The 24,042-nt window shown below is 41.8% G+C and overlaps 2 protein-coding genes across 3 annotated transcripts in view; one reads left to right on the top strand and one right to left on the bottom strand.

Annotated features, from left to right (window-relative positions):
• LOC125465528 (bile salt-activated lipase-like) overlaps positions 1-746 on the top strand; it is a 22,253-nt gene extending 21,507 nt beyond the window's left edge. The window contains exon 11 of the mRNA XM_048559153.2: positions 708-746. Within this exon, the coding sequence (XP_048415110.1) occupies positions 708-720 (13 nt within the window). The 3' untranslated portion in view covers positions 721-746. The remainder of the gene's footprint in view (positions 1-707) is intronic.
• spout1 (SPOUT domain containing methyltransferase 1) overlaps positions 1-24,042 on the bottom strand; it is a 24,913-nt gene extending 871 nt beyond the window's left edge. The window contains exons 1-11 of one of the 2 annotated variants that reach the window (XM_048559155.2): positions 23,976-24,042; positions 20,137-20,179; positions 16,704-16,817; positions 14,768-14,927; positions 13,418-13,507; positions 11,274-11,323; positions 9,316-9,446; positions 8,861-8,933; positions 7,167-7,265; positions 6,941-7,043; positions 1,767-1,914 (exon numbers count right to left, since the gene is read on the bottom strand). In XM_048559155.2, the coding sequence (XP_048415112.1) occupies positions 1,767-1,914; positions 6,941-7,043; positions 7,167-7,265; positions 8,861-8,933; positions 9,316-9,446; positions 11,274-11,323; positions 13,418-13,507; positions 14,768-14,927; positions 16,704-16,817; positions 20,137-20,179; positions 23,976-23,999 (1,035 nt within the window). In that variant the 5' untranslated portion in view covers positions 24,000-24,042. Of the gene's footprint in view, positions 1-1,766; positions 1,915-6,940; positions 7,044-7,166; positions 7,266-8,860; positions 8,934-9,315; positions 9,447-11,273; positions 11,324-13,417; positions 13,508-14,767; positions 14,928-16,703; positions 16,818-20,136; positions 20,238-23,975 lie in introns of both variants that reach the window. The other variant, XM_048559156.2, reaches the window with a different exon arrangement.

Genomic DNA, 24,042 nt, shown 5'->3' with positions numbered 1-24,042 from the left:
TTTACTAAAATATATTCTTTCATGAGATGTTGGCGCCACAGGCAAGGCCAACATTTGTTACCCATCACTAATTGCTTTGCAGTCATTTCAGACAGCCATTGATAACTCAACTACATCGCTGTGGTCCAGAAGCAAATAAAGTCCAGACCAAGTAAGGATGGCAGATTTCCTTCCCTTAAAGATGTGAGTGAACTAATGCGTTTTTTGTAACAATTGATGATAGTAATGGTGACCTGAAACTGAGATGTTTTACGCACTAACTGCTGTGGGGGTATTTGATCTCATGTCTCTAGAGTTTTGAATTAGGTTTCTGGATTATAAATTTAGGTGATATTGACCCAAGGAGAGATGCTGGTCTGAGTGAAGGGAATAATGGGCCCTTTCCTACAGAAAAATTGGTAAGATTCAACCTAATCAGTTGCTCAACTGTGGATCAGAGATTCTTTCAACTGAAAAATCAATGAAACAAATTAAATCAAGATTCTTAAAAAGTCCATTATCTGATCAGTACAATTAGCTCAGTAAATACTAGTTTTGAAGAAAGGTCACAGGACCCGAAACATTGACTCTGCTTTGTCTCCAAAGATGCCATCAGACTGGCTGAGTTTCTCCAGCATTTTTGGCTCTTATTGAAAACAAAATCGTACCTTTTATGAAATCACAATGTTTTTAAACACCATAAATTCACAGATTTACCTGAATTTCAGGGGCAAAAATTGATCATGGAAGCACCGGACCAGCCCAGGCACCAACAGATTCAAGATAAATACCAGAGTTTGTGTTTAAGGTCTGTGTGGCTGTTCTATGAAGTTAGTTTTTCCTGTCACCATTTGACGGGGTTCTCATGAGATTTGAGATGGGATTCTGACGGTGATACGCAGGCCTCAAACACAGCCAAATGGACAATAAGACACCAGCCTAAGAAACCTAAATAAATGGCAAAATATTGCAGATGCTGGAAATCTTGAACACAGAAGCTGGAGAAACTTCAGACTGAACAACAGTTATAACAGACTTGAAACATTAACTTTGTTTTTCTCTCTCCACAGACTATGCCAGATCTGCTGAGATTCTCCAGGTGTTCTGTGTTTAGTAAATCTAAATGCCTATTACTGCAGGAGGCAACTGTCAAACAGTGCCCAATGTACAGTACTGTCTTTTGCATAATTGTTCACATCTATAATGAGGAAAGAAAGAACACAAGAGGATTACATGAATGATTATTGCAGTGTGCTGACCAAGATGCAAGGATCAGGTTTGAATTTAATCAGTGATTCAGGGCATTGCCAAAGCACTACAAGTCACAGAAAAATACAAGAGTAAACTGTACCAAATGTATTAAAGGCCAGTAATCTCTCAATGCAAATATGACTGTCATGTTGATAGGTACTGTGAAGTACCATACACTCACAGGAGTTGCTGGAAAAGTTCAGCAGGTCTGACAACGTCTGTGGAGTAAAAATCAGAGTTAATGTTTCAGGTCCAGTTCTGACACTGCCAGACCTGCTGAGCTTTTCCAGCAACTTCTGTTTTTGTTCCTGATTTACAGCATCCATAGTTCTTTTGGATTTTACTTTACAGCCACGTCTGGACCATCGTGCTTATGAGTACATAAGGCTTGAAGAAAGGGAAAGGCGACTGGGAAAGTTGTTGGTTTAGCTGCTGGGTCAATGGCCTTCAAATCTGAAGGTCTGCACCTCCTTACATGTTTTTACGTACTAATTTAGGACAAGGATTTAGGACAAGACATCGTCTTTGTTACATACCTCAGTGCGGATGGTACGGCTGCCCTGACCAGGGCAGGTGTTCAAATAGTGGTGAAAAAGGACACTGGGATCTGTAAAACTGAGGTTTTGATCAACATCTACACTGGCCTCAAGTCCTTGAAGACCACCAAACACCACCAACAAATTCCTAAAGCAGGAAGGAAAAAAGGTTACAGCATTTTATTCATTTTGCACATGCTGTGAAGAAGCAACAACACAGTGTTATTAAATTACTGATGGTGAAAGTGAGCAACCCTTCAAAATCTCACATTATAACAGTTACTGCAATTTAACAGAAAACATTAACCAGCAGGTCACTGCGCTGGCATTGAATTTTACTTTATGCACAAGATTGGAAGAGAAGTAATGGAAACAGAAATTCTAGAATGGGTGCCGTCTAAAAGTTAATCACATATATGTGACACCTTTAACATTACCAAACATCGCAATATGTTTCATTGGAAAGTTGCTCACTAAAGATTTTGCAATGAATTACAAGGAGAGATATTAGGAAGATGACCAACAGGTTTTAAGGAGCATTAGAAGGAAGAGAGAGCACTCAAGTTTTGGGAGACAGAGAAGGCTAGGGAGAGAACACTACAATTGGGCACTGAGATGGTCGAAGGCAAAGCCACCTAAGGGGAATGGCAAAAATCAAGGGGGTACGAAAGGGCAAAACTAAAGAACACAGCAATTTCAGAGGGCTGTCAGGTCTGGGGTGGTTGCAAAGGTAGGGAGGAGAGACCATGGACAAACTTGGACACAAGAACGAGAATTGTAAATTTAAGGCACTGTAGCTTGGAAAAGGGATGAAAAAAAGAGTAAGAAATTTCTTCACTCAAAGGGGTCTGCAGAATTTGTTATCACAGAAAGCAGTCAAGGCCAAAACATTGTATGATTTCAAGGTGGGGTTGGATATAGCATTTCGGACTAATGAGATCAAAGGATATGGTGGAAAAGTGGGAACAGGTGATTTGTATGTTTCTATATTTTGGATGTGAGTTTGCTCGCTGAGCTGGAAGGTTAGTTTTCAGACATTTCGTCACCATTCTAGGTAACAACATCAGTGAGCCTCCGACGAAGCGCTGGTGTTATGTCCCGCTTTCTATTTATCTGTTTAGTTTCCTTGGGTTGGTGATGTCATTTCCTGCGTTGGTGATATCATTTCCGGCTCTTTTTCTCAGAGGGTGGTAGATTGGCTCCATATCAATGTGTTTGTTGATGGAATTCCGGTTGGAATGCCATGCTTCTAGGAATTCTCGTGCATGTCTCTGTTTGGCTTGTCCTAGGATGGATGTGTTGTCCCAATCAAAGTGGTGTCCTTCCTCATCTGTATGTAAGGATACGAGTGATAGTGGGTCATGTCGTTTTGTGGCTAGTTGATGTTCATGTATCCTGGTGGCTAGCTTTCTGCCTGTTTGTCCAATGTAGTGTTTGTCACAAGTTCTTGCAAGGTATTTTGTAGATGACGTTCGTTTTATTTGTTGTCTGTATGGGGTCTTTTAAGTTCATTAGCTGCTGTTTTAGTGTGTTGGTGGGTTTGTGGGCTACCCTGATGCCAAGAGGTCCGAGTAGTCTGGCAGTCATTTCGGAAATGTCTTTGATGTAGGGGAGAGTGGTTATGGTTTCTGAGCCCGTTTTGTCTGTTTGTTTGGGTTTATTGCTGAGGAGTCGGCGGACTGTGTTTATAGGGTACCCATTCTTTTTGAATACGCTGTATAGGTGATTTTCTTCTGCTCTGCGTAGTTCCTCTGTGCTGCAGCGTGTGGTGGCTCGTTGGAATAATGTTCTAATGCAGCTTCGTTTGTGGGTGTTGGGATGGTTGCTCCTGTAGTTCAGTATTTGGTCCTAAAACACCTAGTAGAAGACTCCCACCACTCCATTCACTCCACCCAAGAATTCCTGAACACCAAAGACACCAAGATAGAAGAGGATGAAATAATGGTCTCCTTTGACGTAACAGCCCTGTTCACATCCATCAACATCAACCTGGCGAAAGAAACACTGACTACACTATTAGAAGAACAGAAGACACATACACCAGACACCACCAACCTCATCAGCAAGGACAACATCAAGCTAGTGGACCTATGCCTCACCATCCACTTCACTTTCAATAACAAAACCTACAGACAAACGAACGGTACACCCATGGGATCTCCGATATCAGGGTTCTTAGCAGAGGCAGTAATGCAGAGACTCGAACAAACAGCTCTGCCAATCATCCAACCCAAACTTTGGGTCCGCTATGTGGACGACACCTTTGTCATCACTGAACAAAACAAATTAGAGGAAACCTTCAAGACCATCAATAATACCCTTACTGGCATAACATTCACAAAAGAGGAGGAAAACAAAAGCAAACTGCCATTCCTAGATGTCACAGTAGAGCGAACAGCCAATGGGGAACTTCAAACCAGCGTCTACAGGAAAACAACACAGAGACCAAATACTGAACTAGAGGAGCAACCATCCCAACACCCACAAACGAAGCTGCATTAGAACATTATTCCAACGAGCCACCACACACTGCAGCACAGAGGAACTGCGAAGAGCAGAAGAAAGTCACCTATACAGCGTATTCAAAAAGAACGGGTACCCAATGAACACAGTCCGCCGATTTCTCAGCAACAAACCCAAACAAACAGACAAAACGGGCTCAGAAACCATAACCACTCTCCCCTACATCAAAGACATTTCCGAAATGACTGCCAGACTACTCGGACCCCTTGGCATCAGGGTAGCCCACAAACCCACCAACACACTAAAACAGCAGCTAATGAACTTAAAAGACCCCATACAGACAACAACGTCATCTACAAAATACCTCGCAAGAACTGTGACAAACACTACATTGGACAAACAGGCAAAAAGCTAGCCACCAGAATACATGAACATCAACTAGCCACAAAACGACATGACCCACTATCACTAGTATCCTTACATACAGATGTGGAAGGACACCACTTTGATTGGGACAACACATCCATCCTAGGACAAGCCAAACAGAGACATGCACGAGAATTCCTAGAAGCATGGCATTCCAACCGGAATTCCATCAACAAACACATTGACTTGGAGCCAATCTACCATCCCCTGAGAAAAAGAACAGGAAATGACATCACCAATGCAGGAAATGACATCACCAACCCAAGGAAACCTAACCAGATAAACAAAAAGCGGGACGTAACACCAGCGCTTCGTCGGAGGCTCACTGATGATGTTACCTAGAATGGTGACGAAATGTCTGAAAACTAACCTTCCAGCTCAGCGAGCAAACTCACATCCAGAACCTCAACCTGAGCTGCAAATCTTCTCAAAACTCGCTAGTTTCTATATTTTGACTACGCCATGATTTACAAACATCAGGCCAAATGGGTGGACTGTGATCTCCACCCTGAAAGCAATGTAGTTACGTGAGGAGTTTAAACAAAATACTAGGAACTGTTTTAGAATGGAAACGGAAATCTTCCTGAAATATGGAGGTTACCCAGTTTTATAAAATGATGAACCTCCAACAGCATTACTCATAATTAAGGATGTGGGGACCATACCAACAAAGCACAAAGCATACTGCTGCTGTTGGTTGGCAATAGGATGTTGGGCTAATAGATATTTTCATTTAGCAGAATGAAGGATGATATTATTGAAACTTATAAGTTTCTGAGAGGGCTTGACAGAGTGAGTGCTGAAAGGATGTTTTCTCTCGTGGGGAAGAAAAGTCCTAGGGGACACAATTTTAAGCACAAGAGATCTGGCTTTCAAGAGCGATCAGGATAATTTTCTCTCCACTCAGGGGTGTTAGCCCAGAATTCTTTTTCCTCAGAAAATAGTGGAAGCTGGGCCACTGCATTTATTTTGGATTGGAAGTAATTGCAGTCTTAAAAAGAGGAAGCTAGTAACCCAAGTCTAATATAGAGGCTGAGGAACGGAGAGAAAATTTAATTGTTATTGCATCAAATTGGGAAGGTTCAGTCAGTTTCGGATATCAGCAATTGGTTTTTCCTCTAAATAATGTGAAGCATCAGGAGTGAGATGAATGGGTTGATAAGATGCTTATGACAAGACATCTCAAAGAATGTTTATAGAGTCACACAGCCTGGAAACAGACCCTTTGGTCCAACTCGTCCATGCTGACCAAGTTTCCCAAACTAAAACTAGTCACACTTGCTTGTGTTTGGCCCATATCCCCCTAAACCTTTCCTATTCATGAACCTGTCCAAACGTCTTTTAAATGTAATTCTATCTGCATTCTATCACTTCCTCTGGCAGGTCATTCCACATACGAACCATCTTTTAAATCTTTTATAGTACGTTGCATTTGTACCAACTAAACTCCACTGGCCACTCCTCAGCCCACTGACCTAATTAGTCAAGATCTCTTTGTAATTTTAAATAACTTTCTTCACTGTCAACTATTGCACCAATTTTGGTGTCATCCCCAACCTTACTAACCATGCCTCTTAAACTGTCATCTAAATCATCTGTAAAAATGACAAAAACTGGTGGACCCAGCACTGATTTAAGCAGAACACCACCGATTACAGGCTTCCAATCGAAAAGCATCCCTCCACCACCAGCCTCTGTCTCCTACTATCATGCCAATCTTACAGCCAATTAGCAAGCTCTCCTTGACTCCCATGTGATCTGACTTTACTGACCAGTCTACCACGCAGAACCTTGTCAAAGGCTTTACTGAAGTCCATGCAGGCAATGTCGACTGCTCAGCCCTCATTTATCCATTTGGACACATCCTCAAAAAACTCAATCAAATTTGTGAGATATGATTTCCAACACAAAGCCATACTGACTGTCCCTGATCAGTCCTTGCCTCTTCAAATGTGTGTAAATCCTAAGTCTCAGAATCCCCTCCAACAGCTTAGACACTACTGATGTAAGGCTCACCAGTCTACAGTGGGATGGGGGATCTAGTCAAGGAAAAAGCACAACTAATGGAATTGAGAAAGTTTGTTTTCTGTTCTGAGTTTAACTTAATGATAACAAAAACATGATCACAAAGTGACTTTCTTCAGTAACTGGTAATTAGTTTGGGCATGACTGGTGATCAAGAAGCTCACTGAAAAATCTCTAACTGAATGTGTGTAAAGCTTGAGGGGTAATTGAGATTATAAAGCAATTATCTTCAGAGAAGTGACACTGAAGATAAGCCTTACTTGAATGTTGGAAGTGTAACATTGTCAACATTTGACCCTCGTTCAGATGTGCCAATTGAGAGATCGTAGCCATCCTTGAATGGGCACTCTGTGAACACAGCACCTGCAATACACAGACAGTGAGGTTTAGGTTTGAAAACAGATTTTTAATATGCCCATTTAAACTTTACCCTAATCTTTTAATTGAAGTCGTGCTACAACAGCCAGAGGGTGATTTGGAACTCACTGAGGCATGAAGCAAGTCGCACTGTGTAACCCCAGTACAGGCCAGATTCTGTCCGTGGTGCATGTGGCGGGACAACCGTACCCTTCAATGCTTTACTTTCTGAAAGGACAAAACATTATTAGGATTATGGGCAGCGTTAGCAGCACTCTGTTTTGCTGAAGTAGTGAAGCGAAGCAAAGGGATACACTTTAGGTTACTGGCAGAACCTAATTTTATTCAACTGCCACAGGCAAACTCAAAAAGTTTAACAGTTTCCAGGAAATCAAAACTGAACAAATTCTCTCAGAGGGAGATAAATAACTGAATTTGAGCTGAATGGTCTCAATTTGCACCAAATCTAAAATAAGCCAATGGTAAACTGATTTAGTATAAGATTGAGGCCAATCTATCCCTCCAGACGGTTCCATTATTTTAAGAGATGATGGCTGACTGTACATCAATCCTGTTCATCTGCCTTCTTTTTCTTTATTCATGCATGGGAAGAGGGTAATACTGGCAGGCCAGTATTGGTTGTATAGCCCTAAGTGACCTTGAGCTAAATGGCATTTCAGGAGGCAGTTAAACCAAATAGATAAGGCATGTAGACCAAGTGTGAAAGCAGATGTCCTTCCCATAAGGGCTGTAGTGAAGCGAGATAGGGTGTTCCAACAATTGACGATACTCTATTAGTTACCTAGTTGCTATGCTGTGATGTGAATCCATGTCCTCTGCAGTATTAGCCTGTACTCCTGACTTAATAGTCTAGCGACATTACCACTCTCTCCTGCCCACATGGAGCTTTCGTACCCTTTTCAAATCCTTACCTAGCAAAAATTTATCAACTTTGGATTTAAAATCATTAACTGAACCAGCATCTACTGCTTTTTGGAGGATTTCATTTCATCCCTCTAGCCTCCCCCAACTACCCCACTGCCTTAGGAGAGAAAGTACTTCCTAATTTCTCTCCTGAATGGCCTTCTCTGCTTGTAAGGTCATATGCCATTATCCCGTCCTCTCACCAGCAGAACATAATTTTCTCTATCTTAGTCGACTCCTTTCAAAATCCCAGAAACCCAGAGTCAACCTCGATATTCCAGAGGTGACTTATTTACTTCACGTAATCTCTCTTCATGATTGAATCTTTGGAGCACCTTTCATATTGTTGTAGAAAAACCTCCTCTCCATTATATGCTGGCTTTCTCATTATGTTTAAAAAAAAATCCATTCCCTTGCAGACTTGTGGCCATTACCATCCAGAAGGACAAGGGCAGCAGATATAGGGAAACACCACCACCCACCTGCAAGTTCTCCTCCAAGACACAGATCATCCAGAGTTGCCATTCCTTCCTTATCGGTCGGTTTCATTCCTGAAACTCCCCTCCGATCATCACTTTGGCTCACCTACACCCCAAGGGTTGTAATGGTTCAAGGAGGCAATCCACCCACATTTTTTCCAAGGCAGTTAGGTACAGGAAACAAATAGTGGCCTTAAATCGTTCTCAAATCCCAAAAAACAAAAAAAAACTTAAGACTCCTCTGTGATTCCTTTTTGCACCTCACTACAATTTAATGGTCTGGGAAAGGCAGAGTGATTCTTCTGCTACTGCAGATCCCTATAGAGATCAAATGCCACAAAAATCAGACTCTTCCCATCATTACTTTAGAAACTATTTTCACCAGGAACTGAACTAATGGATTCTGATTCGTTATTTTACCTGGGTTTTCATTCTTGTGCAGTCGGACTGTAACCCGCAAACCAGGTTGAAGCTGTCGGTCAATCTGTACATCCTAATTTCAAATAATAAAACAGAAGTGAGTAACAAGAGGGAGGTGGAAGAGTTACACTTAGTAAAACGTATGAAAGAGAGCGATTTGTATGATAGATGGAGTTGGATAAATTTGACAGCCCATTCAATGAACGCACGGAGCTAAGTGATACTGTTATAAATCTATAATAGCATGTGCTTTCATAGAACGATAGAACTGTGACTGATTTACATGCAGTTCAGGGACACACACAACTCTCCTATCAATCACACCCTGACAGCATGATAGGCATATGCCGTGGGTGAGAACTAAAAAGCAAGCAACAAAGTTTTTGCTGGAAGATTTTCAAGAATTCAAATTCCAAGCCTGCCTTTGTAACAGGCCTGGATTGTTCTGCACAAACCTTTCTCATGCCACAGTTTACAAATGATCCTTTCTGAGGTTTACTGGGCCGTTCAACTACCACTCCCTCACGGTACTCAGATTTCTCATCGATCCTCATGTGGTGTGGACTGTCCAGTGGATTCAGGAGGCCTAAAACAACACAAACACAGGCCATTCGCCCCAGTGGGTTTATGCACCATAACACTCTTCATCTTAACCCAATCAACACGTCCTTCTGCCCTTCATGCTCTCCTCTAGCCTCCCCCTCAGAATGCATCTATGATGTTTGCCCTGAACAGTCCCTGTGGTAACAAGCTCACAGTCTGACCGATCTCGACATAAGGAGATTTCTTCCAGATTCCATGTTGAGCATATTAATGAAGTATTCAGACTGTACCAAAGCACTTCTGTTGTTACACAGGCAATGTGACAAGTCAATTTGCAAACAGCAAAGCAATAAAAGACCAACTAAGGTGCCTTTGAGAGCACTGTGTTGACCAATGTTCCACAGCACTTGGAGGAACCAAGTACAGCAATTGGGTGCAGACACAGCAATATCTGATTCCGGAAGTCACTGCCACATTATAGACCTTGAAGATCCACACGGTGGCAGGAATAACAGAGGGAACGTAAAACAGAGCATGGGTAGAACTTCATTCCTTTTGGAACAGTGTCATGGGATCTTATACTTCCACCTGAGGGGGTATCTGATTAAAAAGACACACCTCGATGGTGCTGCACTCCCTCAGACCTACAATGAAACATCATCCTGAATTATATGCTCAAACTCTAGTGTCAGGATTGAGCTGACAATGTTTTAGTTCAGAGGAGAGAACACTAACAGCAAGCCAAAGCTGATACAGTAATTATTACTAATTAACTTTCCAACATAGCAAAATCCCATTAACACACCCTATGGCAAAAAGGCAAACTCAGAAAAACAGATTTTGTCTCATATGCAACCTAGGAACAGAACTTTCGGCTGTAATAGAGAGGGGAAAAAATACCTTCCATTTTTTCCAAGCCCACTACAGCAACTGCTGAATCTCAAAACTAAAATAAACTAAAAACAAGAAATCCTGGGACAAGAGCTGGCCACACCCATCCATGCTGCTTCTATTGTTCCAATACCAAACAAAAAACCCAAAGTCTCACAAGTTGATTACCCTGGTGGCTCTGGTAGACTGGTTGGCACCTCTGCCTTAAAACTTCTCAAAAACAAAAGCAGGACAAAATACACCTCTTAAAGCCACAGCATCTTCACAGCAGGAAGATGTAGCAGCAGCAGCAGAGAAAACTAATCTTTCACTTTACATTCCTGCAGCTGTGGGCTCAAGTCAATCTATATTCTAAATTGCTACTTGCCTGTTATTGCTTTTAACTATCTCCATTCACTTCAAGTAAAGCAAGGCATCCAAGTTCAGACGGAGATACTGGATCAGAAACAGGCCTGACTTGTGCCTCTTAAACCCTCCAGTTGCACAGCTTGATCACTGCTACTCATCTTAACAGTAAACCTCACAGTTAAGCAGAAAGACACAGTTCTGACATCCAACTCTGTCATTAGATGCTGGTAGAGGAACAAAACAAACGGCACTGAATTTTTGTAACCAGTTGACATCTAAAGTACAATTATGAATAGCTCCGTTGAGGTCAAGTTAAGCAGCACCGAAAAAGGCCGGTGTACCCATTCCATTTGTGTGTTGGTTCTTTGAGAAAGCTATCCAATTAGCTCCACTCTCCAGTTTTCCACAGCCCCATAAATCCTTTCCTTCAAGAATTTATCCAATTCCCTTCTTACAAATTAATAATGCATCTGCCTCCACTGGCCCATAACATCAGGTCACTGTGTTAAAGAATGTTATTACACATCACCTTGTTTATGATAATCACTTTGAACATTAGTCAGAACAATAAATATTTTGAAGTCTACAAGTCTCATGTTATTTGTGCGTCTACTTTTCCAGACCAGCTTACCTGCAAACTGCAGATCCTGGTGTTTTGGAAAAAAGGATTTCCTTAGGTACCTGGTTACATACAATGGAAAGATCACTCTACAGTTGAGTCTTAATCAGAGAGATGCAGAAAATGATCATCTTTATTAGAAATCAGCTCTCAGGTTTTTTTTTAAAAATATATAAATCAAACCACTGGTTCTGTGTTTTTTGCAAGTAAATCAAACTAGCAGCAACACAAGCTAAGCAGCAACACTGGGATAAGACTGGATTCTCCAAATGTGCACTCCTAGTACAGTGTTTTACCCAATGGGAACCCATGTTAAGTTCACTGAATGGCAAAGAAAGGTTGGTTTTTGACAGTGAGCAAGGTGCTACAATAGGGGGATCCACTAAGAAAAATGGTCCTATTGCCATATAAAGAACAGGATTTGGACAGTCATTTCTTTGGACACTTTTCAGGCAACTCCAAGCAGCTGTTTGGGCTCCTGGCTCTGGAAATGCTTCTTTAGTATTAGTATTCCCTAAAGATCTAGATGGCAGAATGGCAGTGCTGCCATCAAGCTCCTGGGCTCATTCGGTTCAGTCTGCTGTTCTCTTATTTCTTTCTTTTTGCTTTTCCTTCTTTTTTCTCCCTTTTTCTTTGGTGAGGCACCGGTTATGGGCCCTACTGGAGCATGTTACAGGACCCAGCTGTGATACCGGTAGCATCAGTGGCAGCAAACACACAGCTCCTCCTGAGATTCCAGGCCCAGGTGTCTACCTGGAAATAAGACTAATATCTGGACAGTTCTCATACTTCTTGGCTTTGCTTCCTTTATTTCTGCTGGGTTTTTTTAAAGATTTCAGTTTTGCAATCAAGTGCATAACCAAGAAGGTATCCGAGAATGGCAACTTTGTACTTTTCACTGCACTCCTGTACCTGAGTATATGAGTTGATAAAATCAATTCTAATTCTTAACTATCTGTCTCTCTACATCCTTTCAGACTCCTCATCCCTGTATAGCTCCTCCTCCAGCTGTATTAGTTACTACCTGATTCAGCTTCTAAGATTTGTAACATGACTATTTGGATACAGAACTTGCTCAAAAGGGAGAAGACACAGGGTGGTGGTAGAGGGCTGCTTTTCAGACTGGAGGCCTGTGACCAGCTGGGTGCCACAAGGGTCTGTGCTGGGTCACTGCTTTTCATCATTGATATAAATGATTTGGATGTGAACACAGGAGGTATGGTTAGTACGTTTGCAGATGACACTAAAAATGGAGGTGTAGTGGACACCAAAGGTCACCTCAGTACAGCAGGATCTTGACCAGATGGGCCAATGGGTCAAGGAGTGGCAGATGGAGTTTAATTTAGATAAAGGCACATCAGGGCAGGGCTTATACACTTAATGGTGAGGTCTTGGGGTGTGTTACTGAACAAAGAGACCTTGGGCTGCAGGTTCATAGTTCCTTGAAAGTGGAGTCCCAGGTAGATAGGATACTGAAGGTATTAGGTATGCTTGCCTTCATTGGTTAATGAACTGAGGATAGGAGTTGGGAGGTCAATTTGTGGCTGAACAGGACATTGGTTTGGCCATTTTTGGGGTGTAACGAGCAATTCTGGTCTCCCTTCTATAGAAAGGATGTTGTGAAACTAGAAAGGGTTCAGGAAAGATTTACAAGGATGATGTCAGGGTTGGAGGGTTTCAGCTACAGTGAGTCGATGAATAGACTGGGGCTTTTTTTGGAAAAAGAGTCTGAATGGTGACGTTATAGAGGTTCATAAAATCACAAGGGACATTGATAGGGTAAATAAGCAGGGTCTTTTCTCTGGGGTGGGGGGAATCCAAAACTACAGGTTTAAGGTGAGAGAGGAAAAGATACAAAAGGGACCTAAGGGCAACTTTTCACACAGAGGATGGTGTGTATATGGAACGGACTGCCAGAGAAAGGGGAGGCTGGTACAATTACAACATTTAAAAAGCTTCTGGATGGGGATATGAATAGGGTGGGTTTGAGAGAGATATGGGCCAAAATGGACTAGATTTATATCAGATATCTGGTTGGCATGGGTGTGCTGGATTGAAAGGTCTGTTTCCGTGTTGTATATCTCTGTGACTCTACGAGAGGACCTAGACGGTTTTTAAGAAAACCAAAGCTTCATTTCGGCTACAAACTGACTCACTGTGGGCATTCAAGGTACTGCAGAATCCGTGCGAGCTGCACACTGGCATGTCCTTTTCTCCCGATTCCTCGAAATTCTCCTTCTACGCTCCTGTAGTCACACAGACAAAACACATTTCAAGTTTCTACAGTCCATCCAAATGACTATCATTTGGTAAAGGCACTATATAAATGCAAGTTATTATTAAAAATGGCTCCCAGTGGCAAAGGTGTGAAAACTTCCAATATTTTTGGAAGCGGTTTTGGATTGCAACCCACCTAAAACATCTTTAGTCCAGGGGAACCTACCCAGTAAATTCATCCCTCCCATGGCATTCCTTTTTGCCAAGTATCCCAACAGAAGCTCTGTCCCAGACAACTCTTCCTCACTCACCCCCATTGCCACAACACGTGGGAGACTCCAAGGGGACCTTGTCAAGTATAGACAGTCTGATTGAGTTGTTTAAACTATTAAAAGGGTTACATAGAATTGACACAAAACACAATGTCCACCAGTACAGGAGTTTAAAGTGAGGAGTAAAATTAATTTCTCTTTCTCATGGCTTAAGGAGCACTCTTTCAAAGGGTATTAAGTTTAAGAGAAGGTGAGCGTTGCTGCAGTTCTGGAGGGCCTAATGAGACTATATTTGGGGTACTATGTGAGGAGAAGGTTCACTCAGCAGATTCCAGAGATGAAAATGTCAGTGTTATAAATGCAGTAGGGCTCTGAAATTTCAATGGATACAAGACCAAAGAACAAAGGGTGATCTTACAGAAACATAAGATCCTGATAGGACTCAATAAATTGAATGTCATGACAATGTTTCAACTGTGGGCCAGTCTAAAGTGTCCAAAAATTATGAATCTCCCATTTTGAAATTGGGATTTGTTTTTGCCTTAGGGAGTCATTACTCTGTCAAGTTCCTGTCCTTGGACAGCAGCGAAAACTCTGAATCCGTGCTACACACACAGAAATTAGAAATTCACTCCTCCAAAAGGCTGTGGAAGCTGGGACAACTGAATCTTTCAAAACAGAGATGGTGTTATAATTTTGTTTGGAATGAATTGAGTCAAGGACAGGTACAGGATGCAAAGTTGAGGTACAGGGCTAACGGAACAGCAGAAGGACCGAATTGCCTCCTGCTCTTCTTTGTTAATGTTTATATGAGGAGGGGTGAAACAACCAGGACTATCAGCGCCATTCTCCCAAGTCTGCTAGAAACAGAACTGAAGCTCACTTCTGCGCCAGAGCATCTAGGTAGTGCAGGTCAAATTCAGAACTTTGGAACATTTAGTCCTGCAAGAAACTTAAGTATTCGATAAAAGGAAACGCCAGATTTGTCTAGTAACTAACACCAGTGAATGGTCTTACTTTTCATCTTCTCCCTGTTCACCAAAGACGACAATTTCATCCACACAGAACACAGTGCAGGCACGTGCTATCTGACCAGCTAAGTACGTCCTGAGCTCTGGAGATTGGGCATTGTCTAGTACTGACCCTGGTAATGCCACACTAACAGTATACTGGCGACCTGGAAAGGATAAACAACGAGATCAGTGCTTGCAAAATGGACCACCATGCAGAACCATTTAACAATTCATGTCAGCGAGCTAGGGTATTGTGCAATCCTCTGTGGCACCAAGGTGCAAACTTTAAGTTACTAATATTAGTTTATTTTAAATATAAGGAAAGGTGACTAGAGATAATATTTTAAAATAATTTTTGAACTTGTGTATTTTTTTTTGGTGCACATTAATACAGTACTACTGCATAAATAAGGCTGGTACCTTACAACTGCTCTGCCTGTACCTCATGCTGTCTGGGAAACGGGTCAAAGCCCAATCAAATAACTAACTGTGAATATCATCAATGTTACTCTAAACCTAAGAATTAAAACTTGCAGATACTAGTAATTTTGAGAAGATATAGCATTCTGAGTCTCTTGCACTCAAAAGATAATTATTTTGAAAATGCAACAAAAACAGAAGTTGCTGGAAAAGCTGAGCAGGTCTGGCAGCATCTGTGAAGGGTCACTGGACCCGAAACGTTACTGGTTTCTCTTCACAAGTACTGCCGGAGCTGCTCAGCTTTTCCAGCAACTTCTGTTGGTTTTCAGCATCCCGCAGTTCTTTCAGTTTTTAAACTTTGAAAGCGTACTTGAGTAAAGTAAGCACGGGTAGCAACTGGTTTGCCACAAACAAAGACACTTCGAACAGCAATGCAGAAAGCCATGCCACATGGTGGTGGTGCTGAGGAAGGGAAATTAACCAGGACAACAGTGGAAGTCCTCGCTCACCTCTCAAAGTGGCCAAGAATCTTTAACAACTGCTTGAAAGACAAGGACAGGGAAACAGGGTCTTACTGTCTCTACCGTAGGTATTTTCTGTTATTATGCTGAAAACAAGATCCACCCACTAAGTGACAGAACATGTTCCTGGCCTTCTCAAAACATCAAGCAGCATCAATCAGCAGCTTAAAAACGAACAACTTGACCTGAAACACTGAATAGTTTTGGGCCCCTTACCTAAGGAAATGAACTAGCATTAGAGACAGTCCAGAGAAGGTCACTCGGTTGACTCTGCTATGGAGTGATTGTTGTATGAACAGAGCTGGGTAGCTTGGACCTGTACTCATTGGAGTTTAGAAGAATGAGGGATGACTTCAGTGAAACATACAAATATTCGCAGAGGACTTGACCAGGTAGGTGCAGAAAGGTTATTTCTTCCTGTGGAACAGTCTAGTACAAGAGGTAGTAATCTCTAGAATAAAACAGAGATGAGGAGGAATTTCTTCTCTCAGATGGTAATGAATCTGTGGAATTCTATGTTGCAGATGGCCGAAGAAGCTGGATCATTAAATATTTTCCAAAGTAGGGAGAGACAGATTTTTAATCAGTAAGGGAATCAAGAATGTTGGGAAGAAGGCAGGATAGTGGGAGTTGAAGATGATCAGATCAGCTATGATCTCTCTGAACAGCACAGCAGACATTACAGGCCAAAAGGCCTATTTCCGCTATGAAATATGGTCTTTCTAAACCACATTATGGTGGCCTTTAATGATTACATTATCCGTATAAATACTAGTGATGCTGTAGCAGCAGAAAGCACTGGAAAATGAGACACCAAACCATGCTGATTTCTCTCTGAGCTGAACCTCAAGATGTAGGCATCTCTTTGGGCAGTGTGTACATTTAGGTTCACTGCCCACCCACTCAGCTTGGATATAGTCTAAGAAACAGAAATTCTAACCTAGTAAGGAAAGAATAATGCAAAATACGAGCCAGTTTTGTGACATTTTACACAATAACCTTTCTGCTCTGTTTTTTCCTCCAAAACTCTCTGTGCTTCCTCTTCCTCTGCCTTCTGTTTCTCAAGTTTCTTCAAGAGTTTAAATTCTTTCAGTTGCTTTATCTTCTGCTTTCCTGGCGGCAAGAAGAGAAAGTAGAATTAACATATCATTTTACACCACTGGCTGCATGGTCCAATTCATCATATAATTCAAGGTTGGAACTTGTCTGTCTCTCTTTCAATGTTTGCATATAAATTCTATTGGAACATGCTTCAAGTTGCAGAGAAATTGCATGGTTTTTTCACCAATTCCAAAAACATAAAAACAGGTGGTTATGGAAAATGCAGATGAGCCTGTCCGAGAACACAGAACAGAACAGTAACAGACCTTTCAGCCCACCTTGTTTATGCCAGCCATGCTGCCATTCTAAACTAATCCTATCTGACTGAACATGATCTGCAACCCTCTACTCCCTGCTTGTTCATGTCTGTCTAAATGCCTCTTAAAACACTGCTATTGTATCTGCTTTTACCACTTCCCCAGAAGCCAGTTCCAGTCACCTATGCACCCAGTGTACAAAATGTGCCTCAAACATCTCCTTTAAACTTTCCCCTCTTACCTTTAACTTTTGCCCTCTAGTTTTTGACATTTCCACCCTGTGAAAAAGACTGATTGTCCACCCCATCCATGCCTCATAATTTTATATACTTCTACCAGGTCGCCCATCAGTTTCCAACATTAGCAAAAACGATTCAAGTTTCTTCAACCTCCCCTTTTAGGTCATACACTCGGCAAAACCCTGGTAAACCTCCCTTGCATCCTCTCCAAAGCCTGCACATCCATCCTATAGTGTCATGACGACCAAACTGCACACAAACAATACTCCAAAAGTGGCCTAACTAAAGTTTTATACAGCTGCAACACAACTTTACAACTTTCATACTCAATACCCTGACTGATAAAGGTCTTTATCAATTTCTGTTGCCATTTTCAGGGAGCTATGGACTTGCAGTCCAAGATCCCTCTGTATACTTTCCTCTTGTACATAACCTCCCAAATGCATCAGCTCACACCTGTTTTGATTTAACTCCATCTGCCACTTCTCTGCCCAACTTTCCAACTAATTTATATCCTGCTGTATCCTTTGATAAACTTCATCATCCACAATTCCACCAATTTTCATGTCATCCGCGAACTTACTAATCGGGCCTCCACATTTTCATCCAAATCATTTATATGTATTACAAAACAACAGAGGTCCCAGCACTGGTCACAGACCTCCAGTCAGGAAAACACTCCTCCACAACCACCAGGTTTCCTTTGACCAAGTCAATTTTTTTGCTCAACTTACCAACTCACCACATCCTATGAAACTTAATCTCCTGGACCAGCATTTCATAAGAGATCTTGTTGAAAGCTCTACCAAAAGTCCATGTAGACAACAGCCACTGTCTATCCTCGTCCATCATCTTTGTTAGTTCCTCAAAAACCTCAATCAAAATTTCAGACGACCTCCACACAAAGCCATGCTAACTATCTCTAATAAGTCCATTCTGTTCCAAATGTGAGTAAGTCCTGTCCCTCAGAAATCTTCTCCAATTTCCCAAACATTAACGCAAAGCTCACCAGTCTATAAATTCCTAGATTATTCCAGCTGCCATGCTTAAACAAAAAAAAACCATCAGCTATTCTCTAGTCTTCTGGAATCTCTCGAGGTTAAAGAGGGTACAAAGATTTCTATCAAGGACACAGCAATCTCCTTCCTTTCCCCTCTCAGTATCCTGGCTTAGACCCCCCTCGAGCATTGGGAACTGAACCAACTAAATGTTTTTTCAAGATATCCAACAACTGCCTCCTTTTTAGTATCAACTTATCCCTCCCTAATCTTACTGTCATCCAAGCCCTTCTCTTTGGTGAGTACTTTGCGTTGTACTCACCAAAGTACCTCACACACTTTCTCTGGCTCCACGTAAATTCCCTCCTTTGTCCTTGTGAACACAGCCCAGTCCATCATGAAAACCAGCCTTCCACCCACCGACTCCATCTATACTCCCCACTGCCTCAGGAAGGCAGCCAACATTAGAAGCCCCTCCCACCCCAGTTATATTCTCTTCCATCAGGCAGAAGATATGAAACTTTGAAAGCATGCACCAACAGTTTAAGGACAGCTTCTTCCCTGCTGTTACCAGATTTATGAACTGACCCTTCATATTAGGGTTGATCTTTCTCCACACCTTCTCTGTAGCTATTGTACTATATTCTGCATTCTGTTCTATTACCGTGATATACTTATGTAAGATATGATTAGTCTGGTTAACATGCAAAAACGATACTTTCCACTGTATCTCAGTATGTGACAATAATAAATCAAACCAAAAATGAGTGAACCCATCCTTTCCCCAGCTACCTTCTTGCTCCTAAAATATAAATAAAACACCTCAGGATTTTCTTTTCATTGCCCTTTTTAGCGCCCCCAAAATTCCTAATTTAATTTAAATTCTTTCATGCCTTCTTCATATTCCTCAAGGGCCTTCTCTGATTTCAGTTTCCCAAAACCTTACACACGTTTCTTGTTTCTTTTTAACTGCTCAGTATTTCTAGCATACTCTATTTTATTCAGATCCTTTCTATCTGTAGTATTGTGCTTTTCTACAATGACATTACGCCTTCACCATCTTTACAAATTAGCGTCCACTCCACCAATATTTTCTGGTTAATAGTTAACTGTATCGTACCCTGTATCTAATTACGCAAACAGTAACTTCCAGACAGGATTGCTCATCTACATCACCCAGCATCAGGAGGACATGTGCAAAAGCAGTTTGAAAAGGTTGTTCCTTCAGACATTTTGTCTCCCACTTCTACACTAAAAATTTAATCGGTCTCTTCTTAAGGCCTCCTTCATGGTCAGGGATTTATTGGAGTGCAGAGGAAACGCTTCAAGGCCACATTCAAAACCTCTGGGAGAAAATGCAACATTCCCACAAACTCTTGGGAATCAGTTGCTCAGAACTGCCCAAACTGGAGAAGCAGCAGCATCTGTGGAAGTGCCAACCACTTTGAACATCTCTGATCAGAGCACAATGGAGGCCAAGTGCAAACAGTGGAGAAAATGTGTGAAAATCCTGACATCCCACCCATCTTCAAACAGAGCTGCCCTATCTGTGGCAGGGTGTGTGTATCCAACATAGGAGGGTTAGCCATCTCATGATCCTGAGCTCCAGGGTGGAAGAAAGTTCTCTCTCAGTCTCAAGGGAATGCCTATGAAGAAAGGGAAGGTGGGGTATATTGCTGTACAGCAGGAAATCAATGGCAGAATCCATTCTATTCACAGCTACAAGTGGATGGCTGGACATAGGCAAATCAAAACACAAGAGGGAAACATCAGTTAAAACTAGAATGAAGGCAGGACCAGTAGAATGTAAAATATAACAGAAAAATTAAACACTCACTGGCTTCTTTTGATTTCCTCCAGTCAGTTCTGGTCATCCCATCCTTAAAAAGAGGATTAAGTCAGGTGACTTTTACAACTTTGAACAATGAACGTTGAACACTGAAACGTCAAAGAAATTTAAGAGTGCAATTTACGGAATTTACATGATGTATCAGAGAAGGATACATGTGCATTCTTAAGGTGTAAATTTTTTAGCTTATTCCAAAGAATAAATTTCACTATTTGTCACACATACTGTATTAAAGAAAAGCAGTGAATAGACAATTAAAGGCACTCAAAAGTAACTTTTCTTAAAAATACCAAGCCAAAAAAAATTAAATATGTAAATAAGTGGATTCATTATTGGCTTAAACAGGAGGAGACAGAGTAATAGTGGAGGGTTGCTTTTTGGATTGTAGGCCTGTGACCAGAGGTGTTCCATTGGGTTCTGGGTCTTCTTTTGTTTATCATTTATATAAATGATTTGGAAGGAAATAAAGAAGGCATGGTTAATAAATTTTCAGACAACACCAAAATTGGGCACATAATAGATAGGGAGGAAGATTTTCTAAGAGTACAGATAGATCTTGATCACATGGGTTAATGGGCTGAAAAATGGCAGATTGGGAGTTCAATCTGGATAAATGCAAGGTATTGCATTTAGGTACAACGAATGAGGGTAGGATTTATATAATTAATGGTAGACCCTCAGGCAGTGTTGTAGAACAGAGGGACATGGCATGCAGATACAATTCTTTGAAGTTTGTGTCACATACAGACTCGGTAGTTAAAAAGGCATTCGGCAGGCTTGCCTTCATTGGTGAGTCCTTTGAGTATAGGAGAGGGGAAGTCATGCGGAGGTTGTACAGGACATTGGTGAAGCCTGTTCCAGAATACTGTGTCCAGTTCTGGTCACCCAGTTATAGGAAGGATATTATGAAGCTGGACAGGGTCCAGAAGAGATTTATCAGGATGTGCCGGGTATGGAAGGGTTCAGCTATCAAGAACGACTGGCACTTTTTTTTTTAAAAGACTGGAGCATAGGAGGTTGAGAGATGACCTTATAGCAGTTTACAAAATAATGAGGTATAGATAGAGTTAGTGGCAGTTGTCTTTTCCCTAGGATGGGGGATTTCAAGACTTAGGGGGCTCATTTTTAAGGTGAGAGGAGAGAGATTTTGAAAAAGACAAAGGAGACAAATATTTTACGCAAAGGGTGGTTTGCTAGCGAGTTTTGAGAAGATTTGTAGCTCAGGTTGAGGTTCTGGATGTGAGTTTGCTCGCTGAGCTGGAAGGTTTGTGCTTCATCGGAGGCTCACTGATGATGTTACCTAGAATGGTGACGAAACGTCTGAAAACGAACCTTCCAGGTCAGCGAGCAAACTCATATCCAGGGTGGTTTGCATATGCAATAAAAACTTTGAGGAAGTGGTGGATGTGGGTACAGTTGAAACACTTAAAAGACATTTAGATGGACACATAAATAGGAAAGGTTTGTAGGATATGGGCCAGGAGCAGGCAGGTGGAGCCAGTTTAGTTTGGGATCATGTTTGGCATGGTTGGACTGATGGGTTTATTTCTGTGCTGTATCGCTCTATAACACAAGGCCAAACTTCAATTGTAAGGGTTATTGACAGCAATAAAAAAGTGACCACATCAGAGCTTCAATGACCTCTCAGTCAATTCTGCACATTTACTTATTACCGTGTTAGTGAACAATTGGTTTAACTGTATAAGAATTCAGATGGAATCCTGCCATTCACATTGTTAACCAAGTCTCTAACATGTTTAAAATAAACAATATTCACAATTGAAAATGCTGGAAATGTGTGGCTGGCTGGCAGTATCTGTAAAGAGAGACATGTGAATGCTTCAGATTGAAGGCCTTTCATCAAGTCAGAAAAGTTACAAACTTAATAGATTGTCAGCAAAAGAGCAGAGGGATCAAAAAGGAAGGACTGCAATAGAGAAGTGGACAGGAATGATTCGGTGACAAAGGGAGTGGTAACAGAATAAGTAAAGGAAACAAAATACATATTTAGAGGAGGCAATTTGGGGAAAAATGGACAACTGCTGCCAGAGAGGACAGAAAGGGAAACAAGACAGTAAAACCAAAGCCTGCAATAACTGCAGGCAAGAGAAGATCAATGATAGTCATTGAGATGATTGCTTGATATTTGGTACTGGGGGCATGGTATGGGGTGAGGAGATAGTGGAAAGTATCAGAGATGGTGCTTGGGTTCTGCAAAGTTGGAGTTGGTTGCCAGCTTACAACAGCCTCCTGTTGTCAACATTTTTGACGACAATTTTAGGATCAGAGCCAACTGAAGAGAGTGCTCAAGTTCAGAGACAGACAAGTTAGAATGCAAAAGAGGGGCAAGGAAATTGAGGCAGATGAAGTCACACTGGATGACCTCAATCATAAATATCCAGGTAGGGACAAGAGATCAGAGTGGGGGAAAAAAAAATGATATGCAGATACATGCAAAAATATTTTCCAGGTTAATAAATAGTGATTATATGAAAGGAAGAAAAAAAGTAAGTGTAAGAATAGGATAACATATTTTAAAGTCAAAGGAAAGAAACAAAGTTATATTTATATTTTTCCCAGTTTCAGAGTATGCTTTTGAAGTACAGTCACTGTTACAACACAAGAAAATTCACTGCCAACTTGTGTTGGACCTTGACCTGTGCAAACAGCAAACTGGTAATGTTGGTTGTGGAGTGCCTGAATTCACACAAATGACATTATACATGCATGGGAAGGAGTGAACAGGATCCTGTTTAACAACTTAAGTAGAAGATAACAGTGCAGCATTCTCTCAGTACCGCACAGAATAGGGTTATTTATTTCTCCACTGACGCTACCAGACCTGCCGAGATTCTCCAGCACTTTGCTTTTAGGGCTGTTAATTGAGAGATAAACATTGGTCAGGCCAGAACAAAACCCTGCTCTTCAAAATAGTCAGAATATTCCATCCACCCAAGCAGGCAAACAGGTTCCAGACTTAAGGTGTTATCCACAATTGAGCCGCAACAACAGTGCTGCATTCCCTTAGTGTTGTAATGAAGTGTGACTTGAAACCAGAACCTCAAAAACTCAGGGGCTATTCCAACTGCTATAAAAACCTATGCCTCTCATTTTTCTATTTTCAGTCAAACTGGACATCTCTCTGCTGCTGTGTGGAGGGAAGGTCTCCCAGAAATGAAACTTTTCCCAGCACTCAGTTGTCTGGATGACTGGTTTGCAATGTAGAGTGATACCAACACCATGGGTTCAAGCCCTGCTCTGGCTGAGGTCAGCAGGAAGGACTCTCCTTCTTAACCTCTCCCCTCATCTAAGGCAGGGGGACCATTAGGTCAAAATACCATCAAGCATTCCTCTCTCTCTCTTTCTCAGAGGAGAAAATATCCCTGTGGTTCAGAAAGACTATGGCAACTTTACCTTAGGGCTGTTATGTCAGCGGCAGTGTTCACACCTCTGAGCCAGGAGGCCTGGGTTCAAACCCCTCCGACTACAGAAGGGTGTCACAACATCTGAAGATCGACTGGAAAGTCTTTTCTGTTTAACCCTTGAAGGGGCCTTGTCTTTAATGTGGCTGAGAGAGAGGGGCTTGTAGTGCATGGTAACGCCCCTATCTCTGAGCCAGGCGGCCAGGCTTCAGGGTGGAATAAGATCACTGACCAGGTTAGTTACTAAATATCTACCACAGCTGACTCAATGCTGCCTTAAAGGCCCCACAGGCACCGCGCTCTTTCCCACAGCGGGTTCAAGGTGATCCCCGCCCCGGAGTAGGACGCGACAGAAAGTGCATGGCCTCGCCTGGCACCCGGGGCCGGGACGGAGGCCACACTCACCCGACGATTCCCCCTCGCCGCCATCTTAGCATCAGGACTCAGTAGTAACGCCGGCTCCCATTGGCCG

Source organism: Stegostoma tigrinum, chromosome 29 (assembly GCF_030684315.1).
Source record: "Stegostoma tigrinum isolate sSteTig4 chromosome 29, sSteTig4.hap1, whole genome shotgun sequence".
NCBI lineage: Eukaryota > Metazoa > Chordata > Chondrichthyes > Orectolobiformes > Stegostomatidae > Stegostoma > Stegostoma tigrinum.
Note: the sequence above shows the minus strand (reverse complement) of the source record. Positions and strands in the feature narration are given on the sequence as shown.